The sequence below is a fragment of the Oncorhynchus mykiss genome, chromosome 7 (genome assembly GCF_013265735.2).
Source record: "Oncorhynchus mykiss isolate Arlee chromosome 7, USDA_OmykA_1.1, whole genome shotgun sequence".
NCBI lineage: Eukaryota > Metazoa > Chordata > Actinopteri > Salmoniformes > Salmonidae > Oncorhynchus > Oncorhynchus mykiss.
Genome location: NC_048571.1, coordinates 37131387 through 37154758, shown reverse-complemented (window position 1 = coordinate 37154758; position 23372 = coordinate 37131387). Strand labels below are relative to the sequence as shown.

General features: G+C 40.9%; 1 protein-coding gene across 1 annotated transcript in view; it reads left to right on the top strand.

Annotated features, from left to right (window-relative positions):
* gli1 (GLI family zinc finger 1) overlaps positions 1-23372 on the top strand; it is a 121205-nt gene that overhangs the window by 54194 nt on the left and 43639 nt on the right. The window contains exons 2-6 of the mRNA XM_021609135.2: positions 15058-15198; positions 21584-21810; positions 22039-22128; positions 22305-22503; positions 22953-23100. Of these exons, the coding sequence (XP_021464810.2) occupies positions 15128-15198; positions 21584-21810; positions 22039-22128; positions 22305-22503; positions 22953-23100 (735 nt within the window). The 5' untranslated portion in view covers positions 15058-15127. The remainder of the gene's footprint in view (positions 1-15057; positions 15199-21583; positions 21811-22038; positions 22129-22304; positions 22504-22952; positions 23101-23372) is intronic.

Below are 23372 nucleotides of genomic sequence, written 5' to 3'. Positions count from 1 at the left end.
GACTATTTCTCTTTATACGATTTCTATTTCATATACCTTTGACTATTGGATGTTCTTATAGGCACATTAGTATTGCCATTGTAACAGTATAGCTTCCGTCCCTCTCCTCGCTCCTACCTGGGCTCGAACCAGGAACACAACGACAACAGCCACCCTCGAAGCAGCGTTACCCATCGCTCCACAAAATCCGCAGCCTTTGCAGAGCAAGGGGAACAACTACTTCAAGTCTCAGAGCGAGTGACGTTTGAAACGCTATTAGCGCGCGCCCCGCTAACTAGCTAGCCATTTCACATCGGTTACACCAGCCTAATCTCGGGAGTTGATAGGCTTGAAGTCAAACAGCTCAATGCTTGAAGCACAGCGAAGAGCTGCAGGCTAAACGCACGAAAGTGCTGTTTGAATGAATGTTTACGAGTCTGCTGTTGCCCACCACCGCTCAGTCAGACTGCTCTATCAAATCATAGACTTAACTATAACATAATAACACACAAAAATACGAGCCTTTGGTCATTAATATGGTCAAAACGTTTATTATTTCAGTGAAATACGGAACCGTTCCGTATTTTATCTAACGGATGCCTTCCCTACGTCTAAATATTCCTGTTACATTGCACTACCTTCAAATGTTATGTCATAATTATGTATAATTATGGCAAATTAGTTCGCAACGAGCCAGGCTGCCCAAACTGTTGCATATACCCTGACTCTGCGTGCAATGAACACAAGAGAAGTGACACAATTTCACCTGGTTAATATTGCCTGCTAACCTGGATTTCTTTTAGCTAAATATGCAGGTATAAAAATATATGTGTATTGATTTTAAGAAAGGCATTGGTGTTTATGGTTAGTTCCAGTCAGGCAACGATTGGGATTTTTTTTCGCAAATATGCTTTTGTTAAACCATCCCCCTGCGTTGCATCGATTATATGCAACGCAGGACACGCTAGATAAACTAGTAATATCATCAACCATGTGTAGTTAACTAGTGATTATGTTAAGATTGATTGTTTTTTATAAGATACGTTTAATGCTAGTTAGCACCTTACCTTGGCTCCTTACTGCATTCGCGTAACAGGCAGGCTCCTCATGGAGTGCAATGAGAGGCAGGTGGTTAGCGCGTTGGACTAGTTAACTGTAAGGTTGCAAGATTGAATCCCGGAGCTGACAAGGTAAAAATCTGTTGTTCTGCCACTGAACAAGGCAGTTAACCCACCGTTCCTAGGCCATCATTGAAAATAAGAATGTGTTCTTAACTGACTTGCGTTCTTAACTGACTTCTGAAAGCCATCAGCTAAATCATATATATTTTGGATACAGTGTCCATCAATTTAGCTTATGCTATGGTAGTCACTTCTAGACCTTTAGCAGAGTAACGTACACATGTTTGTTAGTTCTATCTTTGACCAACATTAGCTAGCTAGCAGTGACATGTTTCTTTGCGGCAGGGACACTGTAACCGATACTGTTTGTAAATCATGCTATTCCTTTGTATTTCAACATGTTGATCGATTTTTGTACAGAGAAAGGTCTCACTTTGAACATCTATAGCTTTTTACAAACTGTGATCAAAATGTTTTGATTCATTATCTGATTAACAGACCTAACCGTCTAATGCCAGTTCCCTACTACAGGATGGAACCACTACAGTACCAGAATCCTACAGGATATTTTCTCCTTCATTCTGTAGGTTGCATTATTCTAGTTCAGCCCGATTTGGCAATGTTCTCCTACTAGAGAACCAGAATAAGATAACTAAGCTGAACCAGGCAGAACTAGAAGTATGCAACCTACAGCTGAAAGTATTGTATTGGCTCCTGGGTTTTTTAAATTAAAATTAAAGCGAAACCTAAAATGTGTTTGGCCTGGCTTTTTATCAATCTTCTAAATATGTATTCCTGTATAGATTCACAGAAGATATTTACTCTGAGTGTATAAAACATTATGAACACCTGCTCTTTCCATGAATTCAGGTGAAAGCTATGATCCCTTATTGATGTCACTTGTTAAATCCACTTCAATCAGTGTAGATGAAGGGGAATAGACAGGTTAAATAAGGATTTTAAAGCCTTGAGACAGTTGAGACATTGTGTGCTATTCTGAGGGTGAATGGGCAACACAAAATATTGTAGTGCCTTTGAACGGGGTGTGGTAGTAGGTGCCAGGCGTAACGGTTTGTGTCAAGAACTGCAGCGCTGCTGGGTTTTTCACCCTCAACAGTTTCCCATGTGTATCAAGAATGGGCCACCCCCCAAAGGACATCCATTGGAGTCAACATGGGCCAGAATCCCTGTGGAACGCCTGCGACACCTTGTAGAGTCCACCCGTGACCTTAATGTCTTATACACTCAGTGTATATAAACTGTGCAGGGCTCTGTAGCATCAAACAGATGCTAGACATTTAGATGTATCCAAATAATGTTCATTTGTCAAGGGGAATGTACACTAATGCTAACTCAAAAAGAGAATTGGGTATTCAACAAGAATGTTGTGTGGTAAAAGTAACATACAAAAAACTACAAGATGAACAGTGTAGTGCATTTCAGTGTGTCCGAGTATGTCTCCTGTGTAGTAAAGTGGTCATGATGAAATTGCCATTCAAAGACACGTACAGTACGACAAGTGCAGTAAAGTTCAGGGAATAGTTGTACAGCTGTGTGACTTAGCAACAGCTGCTGTGTCGTGTGTGAGCGTGTCTGAGGTAAAAAGTGCAGACATCTGTGGATCAACAAATGACGGGAGGGGTGTGGTCGTGATCAAACTGCCATTCAGCTCCTCTTGAGTCATCTTCTGCTTGAAGTCCAGCATAATGTCCAGTCCATTGAGAGGGATACAGATCATGGGATACTGTTCTGCTCCAATGACACACGCAGGCAAAGGAATTCTGTTTATGTACCTAGAATCAGCTCCAGGAAGAAGCCCAGGCAACACAGACAAAAAATAAATTACACTTATGTAGGCAGGTGTGTGCCTTTCCAAATCATGTCCAATCAATTGACTTTACCAGAGGTGGACTCCAATTAAGTTGTAGAAACATCTCAAGAATGATCAATGGAAACAGGATGCACCTGAGCTCAATTTCAAATCTCATAGCAAAGGGTCTGAATACTTATGTAAATGTTATCTTTCATTTTTTTTTGTTATCTTTAATACATTTGCAAAAAATTCTACAAACCTGATTTTGCTATGTCAATATGGGGTATTTGAGTGTAGATTGATGAGGGGGAAAATTATTTGATACATTTTAGACCAAGGCTGTAACGTAACAAAATGTAGAAAAAGCCAAGGGTTCTGAATACTTTCCGAATATACTGTAACATTAAAAAATTCTTAAGATGACAAAAAAATTGTTGGCACCTTCAATCCCTGAACATTTTCACATAACAAGTAGATTTCAACACTCTGCCGCTCAGGCGAATTTGACAAACTACAGAACTTGGAACCAATCAGAACTCTCGTACTTACCCCTCGTGATGAAGGCAGCCAATGGCCGGATTCTATATATTGTAACGACCCTGGGTTTATAAGCACGGAAATCGACCCTGCCGCACGAGCATGCTTTTGCGGCACAGTCGATAGCGCGCCGGACCTCGGGCTCAAATGTCGAGGGTTCGAGACCTGCGTGGGATCGGACCTCGCATCCACGACAGTGCGTGTGCTTGGCCGGTGAGCTTGAAAGGAGGGAGTAGTGTAACTTGGCTGATCTCTGGGAGCTGGACACAGGAGAGCTGAATAGATCATGTGAGACAAAAGTGAGAGACAAGAATTAATAAATAAATCATCACAGCAATGGAATGTGTTTATGAGCTAGAAAATGAACATCCCAACAGTCTGAGGGAGGGTGCTCTGCAATCATCCTACTCCAAATATTGACAGGGATAATGTGGCATTTTTTATTTGTCAGTATGAATGAAATTAGTGGGTCCTGCCTTGATGACTGTATTAGATTTACACTACTTGTCCAATAGATTTTGTAGTTATTAATTGTAATAAATTGACAGCTAAAACGCTCCTTGTCCCAGAATGACATGTTAGCTAGTGATAAAGCGATCTGTTCCTGCTAGCTAGCTACATTACCAAGGTTGCTGTGTTCTAAGTTGAGATGTCACCAGCTGTCTACTATCTTAGATGCGGATAACGTGATTGGCAGACTTGACCAGCAGAGATTGTAAACCAATCAAAACTTGTGTACTGTTTTGCTAGCGACCATAATAATAATTTGAAATAAAGAGTTGACTTTGTCAACAAACGGAAATGTGTTTTGAATAAATAAATATACACAATATGTAAAAAAACAGATCCCCTCTCGACAGAGATCGATCATCTAAAGCAGATTGCTTGCTACGGCCCACCACCTACCACTCTCCAGAGAAATATGCAATCACACACACGCACATGGACATGCGTGTGTGCACACATAAGGTGGCAGGTAGCCTAGTGGTTAGAGTGTTGGGCCAGTCACCCAAAGGTTGCTAGTTTGAATCCCCGAGCTGACAAGGTGAAAAATCTGTCATTGTGTCCTTGAGCAAGCACTTAACTGTATTTGCTCCAGGGTTGCTGTTGATAATGGCTGACCCTGGCCATAACCCCACTCTCTGAAGGGTGTCTCAGGGGGAGTAGGCATATGCAAAAAAAACATAGGTCAAATATGAGCACCCACCAAATGATTATGCCACACACACTTCTCTAAAGATCTTAACTCCTCTATATACAAGCAAGTTGTCCCGCTGTAACACAATTTTCTGTCACATACTCCGACACACACACACACACGCACAACCATTGAGATTTCATTCATAACCCCACCCTGTCATACGCACGATCTCTGGCGTAGACATATGCTAAATACCTTTACAAAATAAAACATGAAAAATACATGTAGTTTTCAGACACGTGTGCAGTTTCACATGGCTTTTCACATGACTCAGACATGCGATTTCCCAACATTCCACATGTGATACTCTCAGTTTCATATGTGTGCTTTTGTGACCAGCAGGATTAGAACCCAAGTCTCCCAAGGGAGAAGCCAATTAAACCAAGAAGGCTGACACTGGATTTCTCTCCCAATGTATATTTTTTATAAATTTGTCTCAATCTCAGAATATTGACTGTTCAATTCAAAGTAGGGCTGTCAAATGTAAAAAAAAAATAATAATAATACATAATCAAGGCACAATTAATCACACATTTTATTTCTTATTTATTTAACCTTTATTTAACAAATGCAGAATTTGCTGAAATGGAAGAATATTGACGTCTTGATTTTGCCCAAAGTAGTGCAAAATCAGGCGAATTGATAAAGCTTTAACCTCAATGTCAATTTGTTTTGACATTGCATTGTTGTTGTTAGCTGTATATATTATATAAAAGTATCCGTTTACATTCATTCCAGTAGCAAACACATTCCCACATGTTCAAATACATTTAAAATCCCTTTTAGGCCTGTGTGTTAAATGTAGCAAAAAACAAAATGGACAGCTAACAATAACAGAAGCTAAAAATAGCTAGCTAGGACAAAATGGAAGGCTAGCTATCACACATACACCAAAATGACCAGAAAACTCAACACAGTTTTGCTAAACATGTTATCTCTGGATTTTGAAAGCGTGACCGTGCATACAAACCCGGAAAACAGCATACAAAAATATAAGGAGACATGGAAAGATAGACAACTTCTCTCTTCTTTTCACTGGGCTTCTTCCAACGGTCATGGGACAAATGTACAAAGAAGAGAGGCCCACGCCTGCAGACGTAACACTCCGAATGCCTCTCCCTAGCAGTACCACTAAGTATAAAGTACATGCATATCAATGCAACACCGTGGAGGACTACAGTAATATAGGAGTGGATGGCTCAGAAATAAGAAATCATTGTTTTGGATACACTAATTATTATACTCAGGTAGGCTAAGTAACCATTTTACAAAATGGCATTACTGGATTTGCATGCACATGTGGAAACATTGCTACTGCAACATGTTAACACCAACTTTTCACATGTGATGAGAATAACGCTATCTCACCCCCCCCCCCACACACACACACACAAGTTAAAATGCAATTCCGCATGTGAGAATTGTGATTTTCAAATGTTAATGTTTGTCAAACGTGAACTTGCAATTCCACATGTGAAAGTGAGATTTTCGTGAAACTGCAAATGTGAAACTGGCATGCATCTTGTTGATATTAGCCATCTGTTTACAGTGAAAGGCAAGATGTGTTGCTCTGTTCTGGGCCAGCAGCAGATTTTCTATGCTCTTATTTGCAGCTCCTGACCATATAACCGGGCAATAGTCAAGATGTGATAAAAACCAGAGCCTGCAGGACTTGTTTGGTCGAATATGGTGTTAAAAAAGCAGAGCATCTTTATCACAAACAGACCTCTTCCCATCTTTACAACAATTGAATCAATATGCCTTGACCATGACAATTTACAATCTAATGTAACACCAAGAATGTTAGTTTCCTCAACTTGATCAACAGCCACATCATACATTACCAGATTCAGCTGTAGTCTAGAACTAAGGGAATTATTTTAACCAAATGCAATGCTTTTAGTTCTAGTTCAGGACTAGTTTATTACTAGCCACCCATTCCAAAACTGACTGCAACTCTTCGTTTTAGGGTTGCAGTGATTTCAATAGCTGTGGTTGCTGCTGTGTATCATGTTGAATCATCAGTGTACATAGATACAGAGGCTTTGTTTAAGGCTAGTGGTAAGATCATTAGTAAAAATAGAGAACAGATTACCACACTTTGCATGCTTTACGTTAGATAAGCTTCAATTAAAGAAGACCCTCTCAACCCATGATATGGTAGAGGATGTATAGCCATAACACACACGTTTTTCCAATAACAGATTATGGTCATTAATATCAAAGGCTGCAATCTCACAATTTTATTTTTATCGATTGCTTTCTGCCAAGTATCAGTAATTTGTGTCAGCGCAGTAATGCCAGTACATGTTGAGTGCCCTTCTCTACAAAGATGCTGAAAGTCTGTTGTTCATTTGCAATTTAATGTCATTTGTTCACAGAGAAATAGCATTGTATCTGGTCAAACAATTATTTTCAAAAGTTTGCTAAGAGCCTGCATGCAGCAAGCTGTTTGGTCGGCTATTAGAACCAATAAAGGGCACTTAACCATTCTTGGGTAGCGGAATCAGGGCTGTACCCAGGGTTTGAGTTTTAGTGTGGTCTGGAAGGGTGTGTCTCCAGGAATTGTCCTTTATATATATTTTTTTAAACGTTAAAATGCTGTTTGGAGAACAGCAAAAAGCAAAAAACGACCCCATCCATTATCACCTTGACTGCTGTAGGTTCATTCACATCAGTCTATCTACAAACACATAGCCTATTAGCTATACAATTGCAATGTTATACCCCTGAAAGTGGGGAAATATGGGAAATCATTCACACTGATACGTAGCATCAGCGACTGTTCAGTCAGTTGTAATGATGAATTGCATGAAATCATCAACTCTTTACATAGATATCTCTTTTCTTAAATTATATAGCGTTCACATTTGTATTCCTAGGCATTACTAATCAAGCTCCGAACAAACAGACATCAATGGAGCACACAGATTATGACAGTCACGTGAATTATTCAAATATTATTTACAATTCTGTATTAATATCAGTGATGTAGTGATAAAAAAAAAGGTGGTTAATGGGTAAACTAAAAAATCTAGAGGTTGATCGAGATACAGTGCCTTGCGAAAGTATTCGGCCCCCTTGAACTTTGCGACCTTTTGCCACATTTCAGGCTTCAAACATAAAGATATAAAACTGTATTTTTTTGTGAAGAATCAACAACAAGTGGGACACAATCATGAAGTGGAACGACAATTATTGGATATTTCTAACTTTTTTAACAAATTCAAAAACTGAAAAATTGGGCGTGCAAAATTATTCAGCCCCTTTACTTTCAGTGCAGCAAACTCTCTCCAGAAGTTCAGTGAGGATCTCTGAATGATCCAATGTTGACCTAAATGACTAATGATGATAAATACAATCCACCTGTGTGTAATCAAGTCTCCGTATAAATGCACCTGCATTGTGATAGTCTCAGAGGTCCGTTAAAAGCGCAGAGAGCATCATGAAGAACAAGGAACACACCAGGCAGGTCCGAGATACTGTTGTGAAGAAGTTTAAAGCCGTATTTGGATACAAAAAGATTTCCCAAGCTTTAAACATCCCAAGGAGCACTGTGCAAGCGATAATATTGAAATGGAAGGAGTATCAGACCACTGCAAATCTACCAAGACCTGGCCGTCCCTCTAAACTTTCAGCTCATACAAGGAGAAGACTGATCAGAGATGCAGCCAAGAGGCCCATGATCACTCTGGATGAACTGCAGAGATCTACAGCTGAGGTGGGAGACTCTGTCCATAGGACAACAATCAGTCGTATATTGCACAAATCTGGCCTTTATGGAAGAGTGGCAAGAAGAAAGCCATTTCTTAAAGATATCCATAAAAAGTGTTGTTTAAAGTTTGCCACAAGCCACCTGGGAGACACACCAAACATGTGGAAGAAGGTGCTCTGTTCAGATGAAACCAAAATTGAACTTTTTGGCAACAATGCAAAACGTTATGTTTGGCGTAAAAGCAACACAGCTGAACACACCATCCCCACTGTCAAACATGGTGGTGGCAGCATCATGGTTTGGGCCTGCTTTTCTTCAGCAGGGACAGGGAAGATGCTTAAAATTCATGGGAAGATGGATGGAGCCAAATACAGGATAATTCTGGAAGAAAACCTGATGGAGTCTGCAAAAGACCTGAGACTGGGACGGAGATTTGTCTTCCAACAAGACAATGATCCAAAACATAAAGCAAAATCTACAATGGAATGGTTCAAAAATAAACATATCCAGGTGTTAGAATGGCCAAGTCAAAGTCCAGACCTGAATCCAATCGAGAATCTGTGGAAAGAACTGAAAACTGCTGTTCACAAATGCTCTCCATCCAACCTCACTGAGCTCGAGCTGTTTTGCAAGGAGGAATGGGAAAAAATGTCAGTCTCTCGATGTGCAAAACTGATAGAGACATACCCCGAGCGACTTACAGCTGTAATCGCAGCAAAAGGTGGCGCTACAAAGTATTAACTTAAGGGGGCTGAATAATTTTGCACGCCCAATTTTTCAGTTTTTGATTTGTTAAAAAAGTTTGAAATATCCAATAAATGTCGTTCCACTTCATGATTGTGTCCCACTTGTTGTTGATTCTTCACAAAAAAATACAGTTGTATATCTTTATGTTTGAAGCCTGAAATGTGGCAAAAGGTCGCAAAGTTCAAGGGGGCCGAATACTTTCGCAAGGCACTGTATGACAAACAACCACAGATATAAACAAAACGTATTACATTTGGATTGCATTTTAATGTAGGCCTAGGGCATTATGGAAGACAGGCCATGTTGAGATGTTCATATTGAAACATATCATATTTTTATAAAGTTCCTAATTTGTTTGATAAGATTAGTACAGGTTTTCTTAGGGCCCCGACCCCAAGTTCAGGATCCACTGTACTAACCTCTCTCTTTGATTGCTTCCTCTCGCTCTGTCTCCTCTGCTTCCTCTTGCATGCATCGCTGCCTGCCTCAGCCTCACCACATCACTGTCTGTCTCAGTAGCCTACTCTCTGTAAAGCAGTTATTATAAAAACTTGGTAGCCTATTTTTTGCTCCTGCTGAGGTAGGCTCCATTTAACGTTAGCTTCCTACTTCATCCTCCTAGCTGGCTAAGTAAAACTAGCCAGAGCCCTTCAATTTTACTGCTAGCCACCAGTTGTGCACTCATTCTCTGAAAGAAGGTTTTTGGTTGTTTGGGATGTCTATAGACATGGCAGAAGTCGCAGGACGGTTTTAAAATGGCCTTTTGTCCGGCATCTCGCAAAAACACAGTCATCAGCGTCTCTAGTTGCTTATTGGAGCCGACTCCAACCTGGGGTAGTTCATTTCACATCTCAGGCCCTCGGACTGTGCCGCGAGAAGGCGTAGTTTGGCGCCGTTTGAGAAGTGGTTAATGTGTTGCTAAAAAGGCAAATCCGGGGACTCAAGCAAATCAAGAATATAAGCATTCTGAGCTTTGATCAATGCTTTGAGCTATATTCAGATGTTGACCCATAATTAATTTTCTTTATTGTATTAAAAATATATATTTGTATTATATTTTATTTAAAAAAAAAATTATTACGTAGGTTCGGACCTCGGTGTCCTCATACTGCATGTACAGTAGTTAGGGTACTGAGAGGAATGCATTTATGTCTGAGGACAAAGGCTCAGATTAAAGATATGACAAACAGGACTGGAAATATAGTCCAATACCATCCTCAGTAGCTTTCCATCTGTTGTCAATGTCAGGTGGTTTCTCATTATTGATGGACAACAATAATTGTTCCACCTCTGCCACACTAACTTTACAGAATTCAAAATTACATTTTTATTTAATTATTTGTTTTTTTTATGCATGAATATGATGGCTCACAGTTTTTTGAGTTTGATTACTTTGCCAATGAAATATTAAAATAAGTGGCAATAACAAAAGGTTTTGTGATGAATGAGCCTTCTAATTCAATGAAAGATGGCGTTGAATTCGTCTTTCTGCCCATACTTTTATTTAAAGTACTTCAAGGCTTGTTAATCAGCCAGACATTAGCCACTCCTTTTGCTTCTAGATGTTCCTTCTCACAGACATCAGACCAGCAACTATTTTTCACAACTTAGTCCCAGCCTTTGGAACTTTTGATTTTCTGGATGTAACCATTACACTACGGTCACTATATCCAATGGGTATGGATACATTGGTAAAAATGTGATCAACACACGTGGAGGATGTAGGTCCTGCACTATTTGTAAATACTCTGGTAGGCTGATTGCAACATCCCTAAATAAGAACCTTTTGATGAGTCGGGTAAACTTGTAACCACAACACTTCAACAACATTAGACATTTGTCATGGGGTCCTCTCTAAGATTTATAGGAATATGGCTATGAACATATAAAGCAACACACCTCCCCCATAGGCATCCCTGTCTCTTCTGTAGTTGTGATATCCTTGTATTGCTACTGCTTTATCATTAAAGGAATGGATCTTAGACAGTTTCAAAGATGGCCAATATATGAATGTCATCCAATGTTAGCACGTTATTGATGTAATATGATCTATTTTTAGGCCTTTCCTAGGTAGCTCATCGAAGACGGACATAATAAGAAGAAAGAAAACACACAAATCATGACAAGAACGTGGTTTGCCTAATAGAGTCAGTCAATCAGGCACTTGCGAGTGACAGTTGGTGTACGTGTGTGATGTTGTGCTTAAGCTACTGACCTGGAAGCTGAGCTCTCTCACTCCTCCCAGTCTTTTGGGAGGGAGAGTGGACAATGAGCCCATGGTAGGGAATGTAAGCAATGTCCCCAAGCTCTCTGGCAGCTTTCACGGCTGGGATAAGTTCTTTCTGCCTCTGGCGCACATCTCCTGAGTAGTGCTCGTTAAGAAGGAACATGTTGGTTCCTCTCAAGTTCTTGGCTCTCTCCAGAACAGCCATCTTGTTCTAAACCTCAGGAATTTGACCACTATCGTCCTGGGTCTGTTACTTGGGCTGGTTGCAGGTTTTACAGACCTGTGGGTGCACTTCACCTCAATCTTCTTATGATCCATCTGCAGCTTTTCAGTGATCATTTTTCTTAATTTCTCCTCAGACTTGGCCCAGTTCTCATGTGAAGACTCTGGTATGCCATCCACAACAATGTTATTCCTCCTGGATTGTCCCTCTAGACAGTCTGTTTTCCAAGTCATTGTTAATAATGACTCACAGACAGGGCTGATGTCCTCTCGTGTGGACTTACAGTTTGCTGTCATCTTGCTGAAAGTCTCTTTCAGGACATCCACCTGTGCATGGGGGAACTGCAAACTGTTCTTAAGGTCTTGTTCAGATTGTCCATCAGTATTTGGACAAAGCTCTTGAGAGAGACAGGGTGAAGAAGGGAAGAAAGAGAGAGAGGGGAGATAAGTGGGAGAAAGAGTAGAAGAGAGAGAGGGAGGGAAAGAGAGGAGGGGGAGAGAGGGCGAGAGGGTGGAGGGTGTGAAAGAAGGTGGGGAGGGAGAGAGACTGGAGTGATAGATGTGCAGATGAGGATGTGCAAGTAGAAATACCGGTGTGCAAAAGAGCAGAAGAACAAAAACAAATATGGGGATGAGGTAGGTAGTTGGTTGGATGGATGAGCTATTTACAGATGGGCTGTGTACAGCTGCAGCGATCGGTATGCTGCCAGTGAAATACAGTGGGGCAAAAAAGTATTTAGTCAGCCAACAATTGTGCAAGTTCTCCCACTTAAAAAGGTGAGCGAGGCCTGTACTTTTCATCATAGGTACACTTCAACTATGACAGACAAAATGAGGGGGAAAAAAATCCAGAAAATCACATTGTAGGATTTTCTATGAATTTATTTGCATATTATGGTGGAAAATAAGTATTTGGTCAATAACACAAGTTTATCTCAATACTTTTTTACATACCCTTTTTTGGCAATGACAGAGGTCAAACGTTTTCTGTAAGTCTTCACAAGGTTTTCACACACTGTTGCTGGTATTTTGGCCAATTCCTCCATTCAGATCTCCTCTAGAGCAGTGATGTTTTGGGGCTGTTGCTGGGCAACACGGACTTTCAACTTCTTCCAAAGATTTTCTATGGGGTTGAGATCTGGAGACTGGCTAGGCCACTCCAGGACCTTGAAATGCTTCTTACGAAGCCACTCCTTTGTTGCCCGGGCAGTGTGTTTGGGATCATTGTATATCTGCTGGAGCGCGTGCTATGGGTGGGTGTAACTATGGTGACCAATGAGCTGAGATATGGCGGGGCTTTACCTAGCAAAGACTTATAGATGACCTGGAGCCAGTGGGTTTGGTGACGAATATGTAGCGAGGACCAGCCAATGAGAGCACAGGTCGCAGTGGTGGGAGGTATATGGGGCTTTGGTGACAAAACGGATGACACTGTGATAGACTGCCTCCAATTTGCTGAGTAGAGTGTTGGAGGCTATTTTGTAAATGACATCCCCGAAGTCAAGGATCGGTAGGATAGTCAGTTTTATGAAGGTGTATTTGGCAGAGTGAAGGAGGCTTTGTTGCAAAATAGGAAGCCGATTCTAGATTTCATTTTGGATTGGAGATGCTTAATATGAGTCTGGAAGGAGAGTTTACAGTCTAGCCAGACACCTAGATATTTATAGTTGTCCACATATTCTAAGTCAGAACCGTCCAGAGTAGTGATGCTGGTCGGGCGGGCGGGTGTGGGCAGCGATCGGTTGAAGAGCATGCATTTAAATTTACTAGCATTTATGAGCAGTTGGAGGCCACGGAAGGAGTGTTGTATGGTGAAAAAGCTTGTTTGGAGGTTTGCTTACACAGTGTCCAAAGAAGGGCCAGATGTTGAATGTTCAGAATTAAACCCTGTGGCACCCCCATAGAGACTGCCAGAGGTCCGGACAACAGGCCCTCCGATTTGAGACACTGAACTCTATCTGAAAAGTAGTTAGTGAACCAGGCGAGGCAGTCATTAGAGAAACCAAGGCTGATATGTCTGCCAATAAGAATACGGTGATTGACGGAGTCGAAAGCCTTGGCCAGGTCGATGAAGACGGCTGCACAGTACTGTCTTTTATCATGGCGGTTATGATATCGTTTAGGACCTTAAGCATGGCTGAGGTGCATCTGTGGCTAGCTCGGAAACTGGATTGCACAGCGGAGAAGGTACGTGGGATTCGAAATGGTCGGTGATCTGTTTATTCACTTGGTTTTCGAAGACTTTAGAAAGACAGGGCAGGATGGATATAGGTCTGTAACAGTTTGGGTCTAAAGCGTCTCCCCCAGAACAATGTATTGACATAAGCGTCAATAGACTGACACTCATCCTTTCCCATTGACTGCAAATATATTGATAATAAGCTTCAACCCTGTGACACTCATCTTTTCCCATTGACTGCAATCTATTGACATAAGCGTCAATTGGTTGATGCTCATCTTTTACCATTCGCACCGCAAAGCTTGCTGGGAGCATGGCTAGTTGACATAAGCATCAATCAGTTGATACCTAACTTTTTTGCAAAAACGTAACAGGATACATTTTTTAGGCTGATAATGGGCTGTCTTATGATAGATTGCAGTTCCTCATGTCCTGAAGTTCTCTGTTGGCTGACTGTGTTTGATGTCTACTCTGTGTGTACTGTAATATGTTGTACTAATTGCTGTGTTAAGTTCCTACCAGAGCCTACAGCAATAATAGTAATAGTACCTGGAGTGATGTGGGTGGTTGTAATGAGCAGGTGCTCACTAGCTTTCTGAGGCTAATTGCCCACGTAGAATTCTACACACACGCACGTGCACAGTGCCCAAATCATGCCTGTTGATCCCTTGATTTCTGGTAAGGCTCCATTGTGGCATTCCTCTTCAGTTTGGGGACACAGAGACAGTCCAATGGCTCTGTATACTGCAGCATGTCTCTTTTGGCCTGTGTCTTCGGTTTGGAGACAGACAGAGAGAGATTGGCAGTGTGGCGAGAGCTTAATGCAGTAAATCATTGTTTGTGTCCCTAAAGACAGGCTAATCTCTCATAGCCTGTCCAGGCATGTCAACAGTAGGATCACAGGACTTCATTACCACGCGAACACTTTGGGTGGCATCAGAAAAAGCTCATTTAGACACTCTGTGCCTCGTGTACAGGCAAGACAAGTGTGTTTGTGATTCAGCATGTGTCTACAAGAGAGTGTGTCTATGACAGGGTGATTGTGAATAAAAAGTACAATGGTGTGTGTGTGTGTGTGTGTCTACTCATTCATATTTCAGTTCAGCATGTGTTTTCCAAAACAATGCTATCGTTAGCCTAAGACACATTTCAAGAAGTCGTTAGATGGCTGCGGATCCCCCCGGTGGTTATAGTTCTAGGTTCTAAGTTCAAATGTTTGTTTTCTGTCATTGTGTTCCCTAACGGTGGTTCTAAGTTCTAAAAGTTATTATTGTGTTTACGTCTCCTAACGGTGGTTCTCGTTGTCGCTCCCTCAGGGCGTAAGGCTGCTGGCTGGCTGTCCTGTTCCGTCACAGAACAGAATACTGAGCAGAGGACAGAGCCCCAATGCCAGTGGACATGCAGCCACATCAGGGGCTGTATCATTATGAGTCTACACCCAACCAGCCGGCCAGAGGGTAAGATATATTTTGTGACCAACTTTTGATTTTGGTGTGTATACAAAAAAAATGCATAAACAGAGAATCAAAAGACAGAAAATAAGAACAAGCATACAAGACAAAACGCCAAATAAAAACAAAAAGTTAATGAATGAAGTCAATAATTGTCCTGTCTATCCCATCCAGAGGGTAAGACAACACAACAACCCCATCAACAACAACAACAACAACAACCACTCCTCCTCCTTGTCCTTAGTCTAACCAGTCTAACCTAAAACTATCAACACTTTTCTATCATAATCCCTGAACTTTAAATCAAATCTGGTGCACTGGCCAGCTTCTTACTGTGATATTATGTTATTGTAACATGTATCACACAAGAGACTGTAAAGACACCAACAAACAGACAGATATGAATGATTCACTCTCGTTCCTCCATACGTACTGTAAAACAATCTGACGACTCGTCTAGTCCAGGGGCTCAAATCTCTTTATTCTACTCACAGACAGACGGCATTCTCTGAGTAGCTAAAAGCCTAAGCTGCAATTGTTTTGGAGATAGAGAGCCTCTCTCTCGCTCTCTCTCAGCTGCTAATTACAGGCCGGCCAGGCCCCGCTGAGCTCTGCATGACTGCCCTCCCTCCCACCCTACCGTTCCCTGCTCAGGTTACTCTTGATAGCGGGTAAGAGGAAGAGAGGGATAGAGGGAGAGAAAGTAAGGGAGGGAGAGAGAGTGAGAGAAAAGAGAGAGTAAGATGTGAGAAGGAGAGAGAAAAAGGGGACAGGGAGGCAGAGAGAAACAGAGGGAGAAAAATCAGAGGGAGGTGGAGAGAGAGAGAAAGCGTGAAAGAAAAGCTTAATTTACTTCTACCAGAAATCGAGAGTAAGAAAGAGGGAGCGAGAAAGGGGGAGAGAAAGCGGGAGGAGGAGGAGGAATACACAGTGCGGAGAAAGAATTAGAGAGCTGAAAGGGAGACTTAGAAGGTACAGGGATGAATGAAGTCTGCTCTGCAGGAGAGGAATATAGGGAGAGAGAAAGAAAGACAGAGGGGGAGCGTGAGTGAGAAAGTGTGTGTGTGTGTGTGTGTGTGTGTGAGTGGAGAAAAGTTCTGAATCCAGAAAGAGAGTGAGAGAGAAAAGGGAGTAAAGAACACATTGAAATGTATTTGGAACGTTCCAGCTAGGCTTCCCTAGTCTGTTCAGCTGAGAAGGGAAACCCCCATCTGGGTAGCTATTAGCTACAGCTATAACAACATTACTGTGAATTGGAGTACATCACCATCTGGTGGGGAGTGGGAAACGTCACAACACCTCAGAATTCATGGGTTTCCCAAACTCGGTGCACATTTTGGTTTTTGCCCCAGCACTATACAGCAGATTTATATAATCAAAGATTGATGATGAGATGGTCATTTGAATCAGCTGTTTAGTTTGCACTGGCAATTACACCGTTTACGGAAATAATTAGACATGACCCAAATGTAACAGGTATCAGTATTGGTAAACATGAAAATAAACTAAAGGTATTGAAACTCAATGCCCCCCTTGCTAAAAATATTTTCAGAGTACTCTAAAATATCAGGATATTAAATGAACGTGAAAAAAACCCAGGACATAATGGCAATAGGAAAAATAATAACTCATTATCTACAACAATTCTTTAAGTGGACCACAAAAAATATCAAATACTTAGGATGCTTAATAAGTGACAACAAACAACAAACATTTAAGTGATAATGGCCAAAAAGGCTGTTCATTGGGGGATATATTGGCACGGGTTTTGTTAGGCTCAAGACAAAGTCAAAACGTGCCAATATATCCTTGAGGGATATATTGGCATTATCATTTGAGGGCATTATCATTTTTATACAACGGGTTACCAACATATTCAAATAAGAATTATGTTAAAGAATTAATTCATACAATATCAGCCTTCCACAAGATACAGTCCTGACACAAATCTATGGTTGCTACCCAAGCCGGCTGGTCTTTTGGTGGGACAGCTGGAGATCGAATTTCAATACTGAAACAATGTTGCAAATGTCAGAGAGACAGCCAGCCAGGTTTATACAAATGTTCGCTACTGAAAACGAATTGCTAATCTAAAGGAAATGGGAGATAATATCTAGATGCTTTTTACAGTGTAGATCAAATTTATAAATTGTCTGGCTGGGCAAATGAGACAGTGGATTGCGCTGTCAGATGGAGCATTTCAACATCATAGCTTTAGCCGGTGGTAACTTGTGCAATAGACACCGGCTGGAATGCGGTTTTGACCAACCAGCATCCAGAATTAGACTCACCCGTTGTATAAATAAAGATAACTTTATCCCATTACTCAACAAAATGAAAGCGTGAATAAACCTCTTCAGAATGGCATGGCTCCCAAAGTCTTTAGATTTATTCTCTGTAATACCAGTTAGCTCACTGAAGACATTCTTTCAAAAAGTATATATATCATAACATACTTCATATGGGCAAATAAAACTCATAGAATGAAAAGCAAAGTCTGACATCTTCCTAAGACTGAGGGTGGTTTTAACCTTCCAGACTTGGAATTGTATCAACTCGCCTCCCAGGGCTTTTACTTACATACACTGAGTATACAAAACATTAAGAACACCTTCTCTTTCCATGACAGACTTACCAGGTGAATCCAGGTGAAAGCTATGATCCCTTATTGATGTCACTTGTTATATCATCTTCAAATCAGTGTAGATGAAGGGGAGGAGACAGGTTAAAGGAGGATTTTTAAGCCTTGAGACATGGATTGTGCATGTGTGCCATTCAGAGGATGAGTGGGCAAGACAAAAAATGTAAGTACCTTTGGACGGGGTATGGTAGTAGGTACTAAGCTAACATATGCAATTATTTTAAGATGGTCATACCATGGATCATTTAGCCATTTCATTTGGAATTTTAGGAGTCCTTTAGGTATATAAAAAAATTGTCAAATATTATTTGATAAAATATTGAATTTGGCTTTTACTGCTACTGTACCCCATAGAAATCATTGAATAACACATTCATAAATGGCAACAGAGACAGTAAAACTAATTAATCACAATTAAGGTTTTGAAGTGTCTGTCCTATATCTAGGAGATATTAGAAAGCTCTGGAAATATATATAATATTTGACACATATTTAACCCTTTATTAATAGTTTGTAGGCCAAACCGTTCAGACGCTGCAGATGTTTTCGTGAGAAGACCAATTTTCGGTATGTCTCATGGTCTAACAAAACACCACTGTAGCTCTGCCACCTTCCGCCGCAGATGCGGTCGATTGAGACACAGCCCATGCAAAAAACCTGATATCTCCATCTTAAACTGACAGATTTCTATGGGGATTTTTTTATTATGTTACTTAGATTGACGCACGGGTGCATCAATAGACTTAATATAAGGATTTTGAAATGATTTATACTTTTACTTTTGAAACTGTTGGTAGTATATTTTAGCAATTCCATTTACTTTTGATACCTAAGTATATTTAAAACCAAATATTTTAACTTTTACTGAAGTAGTATTTTTCTGGGTTACTTTTACTGGAGTCATTTTCTATTCAGGTATCTTTACTGTTACTCAAGTATGACAATTGGTTACATTTTCCAACACTGGTATTCAGGACCAAAAGTGAATTGCTTTGCCAAATTTTTGCAGTATTACTTCAGTGCCTTGTTGCAAACAGGATGCATGTTTTGGAATACAGTATTTTATTCTATACAAGCTTCCTTCTTTTCACTCTGTCAATTAGGTTAGTATTGTGGAGTAACTACAGTGTTGTTGATCCATCCTCATTTTTCTCCTATTACAGCCATTAAACTCTAACTGTTTTAAAGTCATGGTGAAATTCCTGAGCGGTCTCCTTCCTCTCTAGAAACTTAGTTAGGAAGGACACCTGTATCTTTGTAGTGACTGGGTGAAGTGATACTCCATCCAAAGTGTAATTAACAACTTCACCATGCTCAAAGAGATATTCATTTTGACCTATCTACCAATAGGTGCCCTTCTTTGCGAGGCATTGGGAAACGTCCCTGGTCTTTATGGTTGAATCTGTGTTTGAAATTCACTGCTCGACCTTACAGATTTTTGTGTGTGGAATACGGAGATGAGGTAGTCATGTTAAACACTATTCTTGCACACCGGGTGAGTCCATGCAACTTATTATGTGACTTGTTAAGCATATCTTACTCCTGAACTTAATAAGCTTGCCTTAACAGAGGGGTTAAATACTTATTGACTCAAGACATTTCAGCTTTTCATTTTTTATTAAATTGTAAAACAAATTGAAAAGCATTATTCCACTTTGACATTAGTGGATATTTTGAATTGAGTCCCTTTTAAATTCAGGCTGTAATACAACAAAATCTGGAAAAGTCAAGGGGTGTGAATACTTTCTGAAGGCAATGTAGTTAAATGCACTAAAGAGGAACGATGGGTACATATTGAAGATAGGTGAAAATATTCTGGGGATGAGCATCATCATTAATCATGCCAAATAACGACAGGTATTCAGGTTTCCACAAAGGTACCAAAGGATAAAGCTAAGAGCATTAACTTTTTCTGATTAATGTATTTTCATACATGCAACTTAAAAGGTTTCTATTTGACATTTTTTGGACATCAGAGCAAAATTGAGGGAATCCTATTTGAGTCAGAGAAGGATGTTCAATATGATAGGGAAAATATACAAAACCTTAAAGAATGCATATCCAACTGACAGTCTCTTAGAAAAATATAGAAACTATTGGAACCAAGACTTAAAAATAACTGATATTGGCACAAGATGGAGGGAATGTTGGAACATAACTAACAAAATTACAGTTAACTAAAATGTACTCTTAAAACCTCTTAAGGTTCCGGCCCTTTTTTTCAATTTTCGCCTAAAATGACATAGCCAAATCTAACTGCCTGTAGCTCAGGACCTGAAGCAAGGATATGCAAATTCTTGATACCATTTGTAAGGAAATACTTTGAAGTTTGTTCAATTAATGTAGGAGAATAACACATTAGAGGTGGTAAAAGATAATAAAAATACATGCGTTATTTTGTACCATCTTTAAAATGCAAGAGGAAGGCCATAATATATTATGTCAGCCCAGGCACAATTTGGATTATGTCCACTAGATGGCAGCAGTGCAACGTTTCAGACTGGTCCAATGAACCATTGCATTCCTGTTCAAACTGTTGTATCAAGACTGCCCAAATGTGCCTAATTGGTTTATTAATACATTTTCAAGTTCATAACTGTTCATTCTCCTGAAACAATAGCATGGTATTATTTCACTGTAATAGCTACTGTAAATTGGACAGTGCAGTTAGATTAACAAGAATTTAAGCTTTCTGCCAATATCAGATATGTCTATGTCCTGGGAAATTACCTTGTTACTTACAAACCTCATGCTAATCACATTAGCCTACGTTAGCTCAACCGTCCCACAGGGGGACCCACTGATCCAGTAGAGGTTTTAATCCAGTATAAACTAATGGGAATGCTATGAAGTCCAAAAGTTATGGGTGGGTTTAGAAGGTTGGCTGTCATAAGTATTAAAATGTAAATGTAGTTTTAATTAATCTGTCTGCATATTTCAAGACATGGCATATGGGGGTTCATAGTGAGATACCCGATGGGTTGGACGATACTTTTCTCATCAATCATCTTGAAAAAACGTATACTTAAAAACTGGAAATCAACTAATCCTCCTTCGTTAACACAATGGAAAGGTCAATGCTTTATTATCTAAATGTTGGAAGTGTGTGTGCAATGGAGAGAAACAAAATGGTGCAGTTTAAGGCCATGTGGCGGAGAGTGATGCGGGCGCTGGAGATGAGGGTGTGAGCAGGTGGGTCTGGGCAGAGGGGATGTTGTGGATGTTTGTGTGCGTCTGTCTGTATGTTGTCGTTTGTACGTGTATGTTTTGTATTGTTAATCTTACCAAAAAAAATGAATTAGCTGTGTAGTGTTAGGGCACAAACCAAAGCCTTCACCCAGGGGGTGCCCCGGGACCGAGTTTGGGAAACACTGGTTTAGATCACTGTTCTTTAATCCTTGTGTGCAGGCTTTTGTCCTAGCCCAGCACTAAACACACCTGATTAAACCAATCAACATATGATCACAACCATGAATCAGGTGGGTTAGTGTTAGGCTAGAAGGACCAGAATCGAAGAATACTGACTTAGAGAACATACCAGCCATACTTTAGCTTGGCTCACCCTTACATCGGAGTGACTAAGAAGTTGTTATCTTGGTTTCTTTGTACTGAATGTCTGTATGGGTATGTTGCTTTCTATGTATGTCTGTGTCCCTCTGGATGCCTCTCTGTCTGTATTTCTGTCTTTTTGCATGTCTGTCTGAATGTCTCTCTGTATGTCTCTCCGTCAATGTCTGTCTGTATGTCTAGCCTTGCTTCTTCAGGAAGGTCTCCCTACAGTGAAGTGTCATCCCTGCATGCTCCGCTCCACAATGGCCATCCTCAGGACTGCAGGAACATGTATAACCCAATGACCCCTAACCCCAGAATCAATCCTAACTCCGGTGTCAACCCAATGGACCAGTACATGAGACCCCCTCTGGCTCCCCCACTGCACAGCATGATGGGACACCGCAGCATGAATCAGTCCTCCGACGGTGAGTCAACAGTCCTGCGTCACGTGAAACACTTCTTGACCTTACCCTCATTATAACCAAAGACGGGCTCTATCTCAATTAGTATTTTCTCCATTCCTCCGACTCTGGTGAATTGAGAAAAAAAACAGAAGAAACCTCTTCGTGATGCTCCGGTCCCTCAGGAGTCAGTATGGCTGTGTTCGAAAGCCTGTAATAATGTATTATTTCTTATCCTCTGTGTTTGTCCAGGTGGTAATAGCACCCCCTACTGTCACAACAACCTCATGTCATCCCACCACGGCTTCCCCCATGGACAGGGATTAGACCATGTGGGAGACGGTAAGAAAATAACTGGATCGTGTTTATTTCCGCTGCAAAACGCTTTAAAATGCTTTCCGTTGCAATTCCCCCTCTCCGCTCCTCATCTCCTCGCCTTACCCATCCTTTACCTCCCAATCTCCCCCACTCCCCGTCTCCTCTTTTCTCTCCCCCGCCTCCTCCTTTCGCCTCCCCAGGCTCGCGGTTCTCAACGCCTCGCTCCATGCTGAAGCTGAGTAAGAAGCGTGCCTTGTCCATCTCGCCGCTGTCTGACGCCAGCGTGGACCTACAGACGGTCATCAGAACCTCTCCTAACTCCCTGGTGGCCTTCGTCAACTCACGTTGTGGACCCAACGGAGCCAGCTCCTACGGACATCTGTCTGTGGGCGCCATGAGGTCAGGAGCAGGGACCCTACACTATACTACGCTATGACATATACACCACAATGTATTGCACGATACTATATTACACTGTACTCACGCTGCTGACCCAAAGGAGCCAGCTCCTTCGGACATATGTCTGTCATGAGTTCAGGAACCAGAATAATATCATGTATAACGCAACACTACTTTACATTCTTTGGCATCAGTCACTTTGTATTGAAATGCATACTTTCCCAATGAAAATGTTAACATCAGTTTTAAATCAGTAACATAACCTGTGATCAGTGTAATATTCTTAAACATCATGATGATGATAATATATATATATATATATATATATATATATATATATATATATATATATATATATATATATATATATATATATATATATATATATATATATATGCCCCCATGCACCTGTGAAACTGTTTATGATACCCCTATCTCTTGTATTGTAGTCCATCAATGGGTTACTCCAACTCAATGAACTACCAGTCCAGACAACAGAGCTCTATGTATGGTGGACACACCCCTGGACCCTGCCACGCTCCTCCCCCCCGACTACCCCCCCACAACCCCCGCCTCCACGCACCAAAACATGGACACGTAAGACTATTTATGATTGTCTTCAGACACTTGCTATGGGCTCCACTTGCTACTAACAGCTTCGAGAGAGTGCATACAGAAAGATAGAGAGACATTCTAAAGCTTGTACCAAAGTACTGTATGTACATGTACTTGAGTAGACCCATTTCCCGGCCGCGTCATGAAAAGCCGTGCATGCAGTTGGTCATCAGAAACCTCTGTTTACCTAGCAGTGGATACGATCACATACAACTTCAAATGCAGATCGTGCAAGTTAACAAAACACATCATCA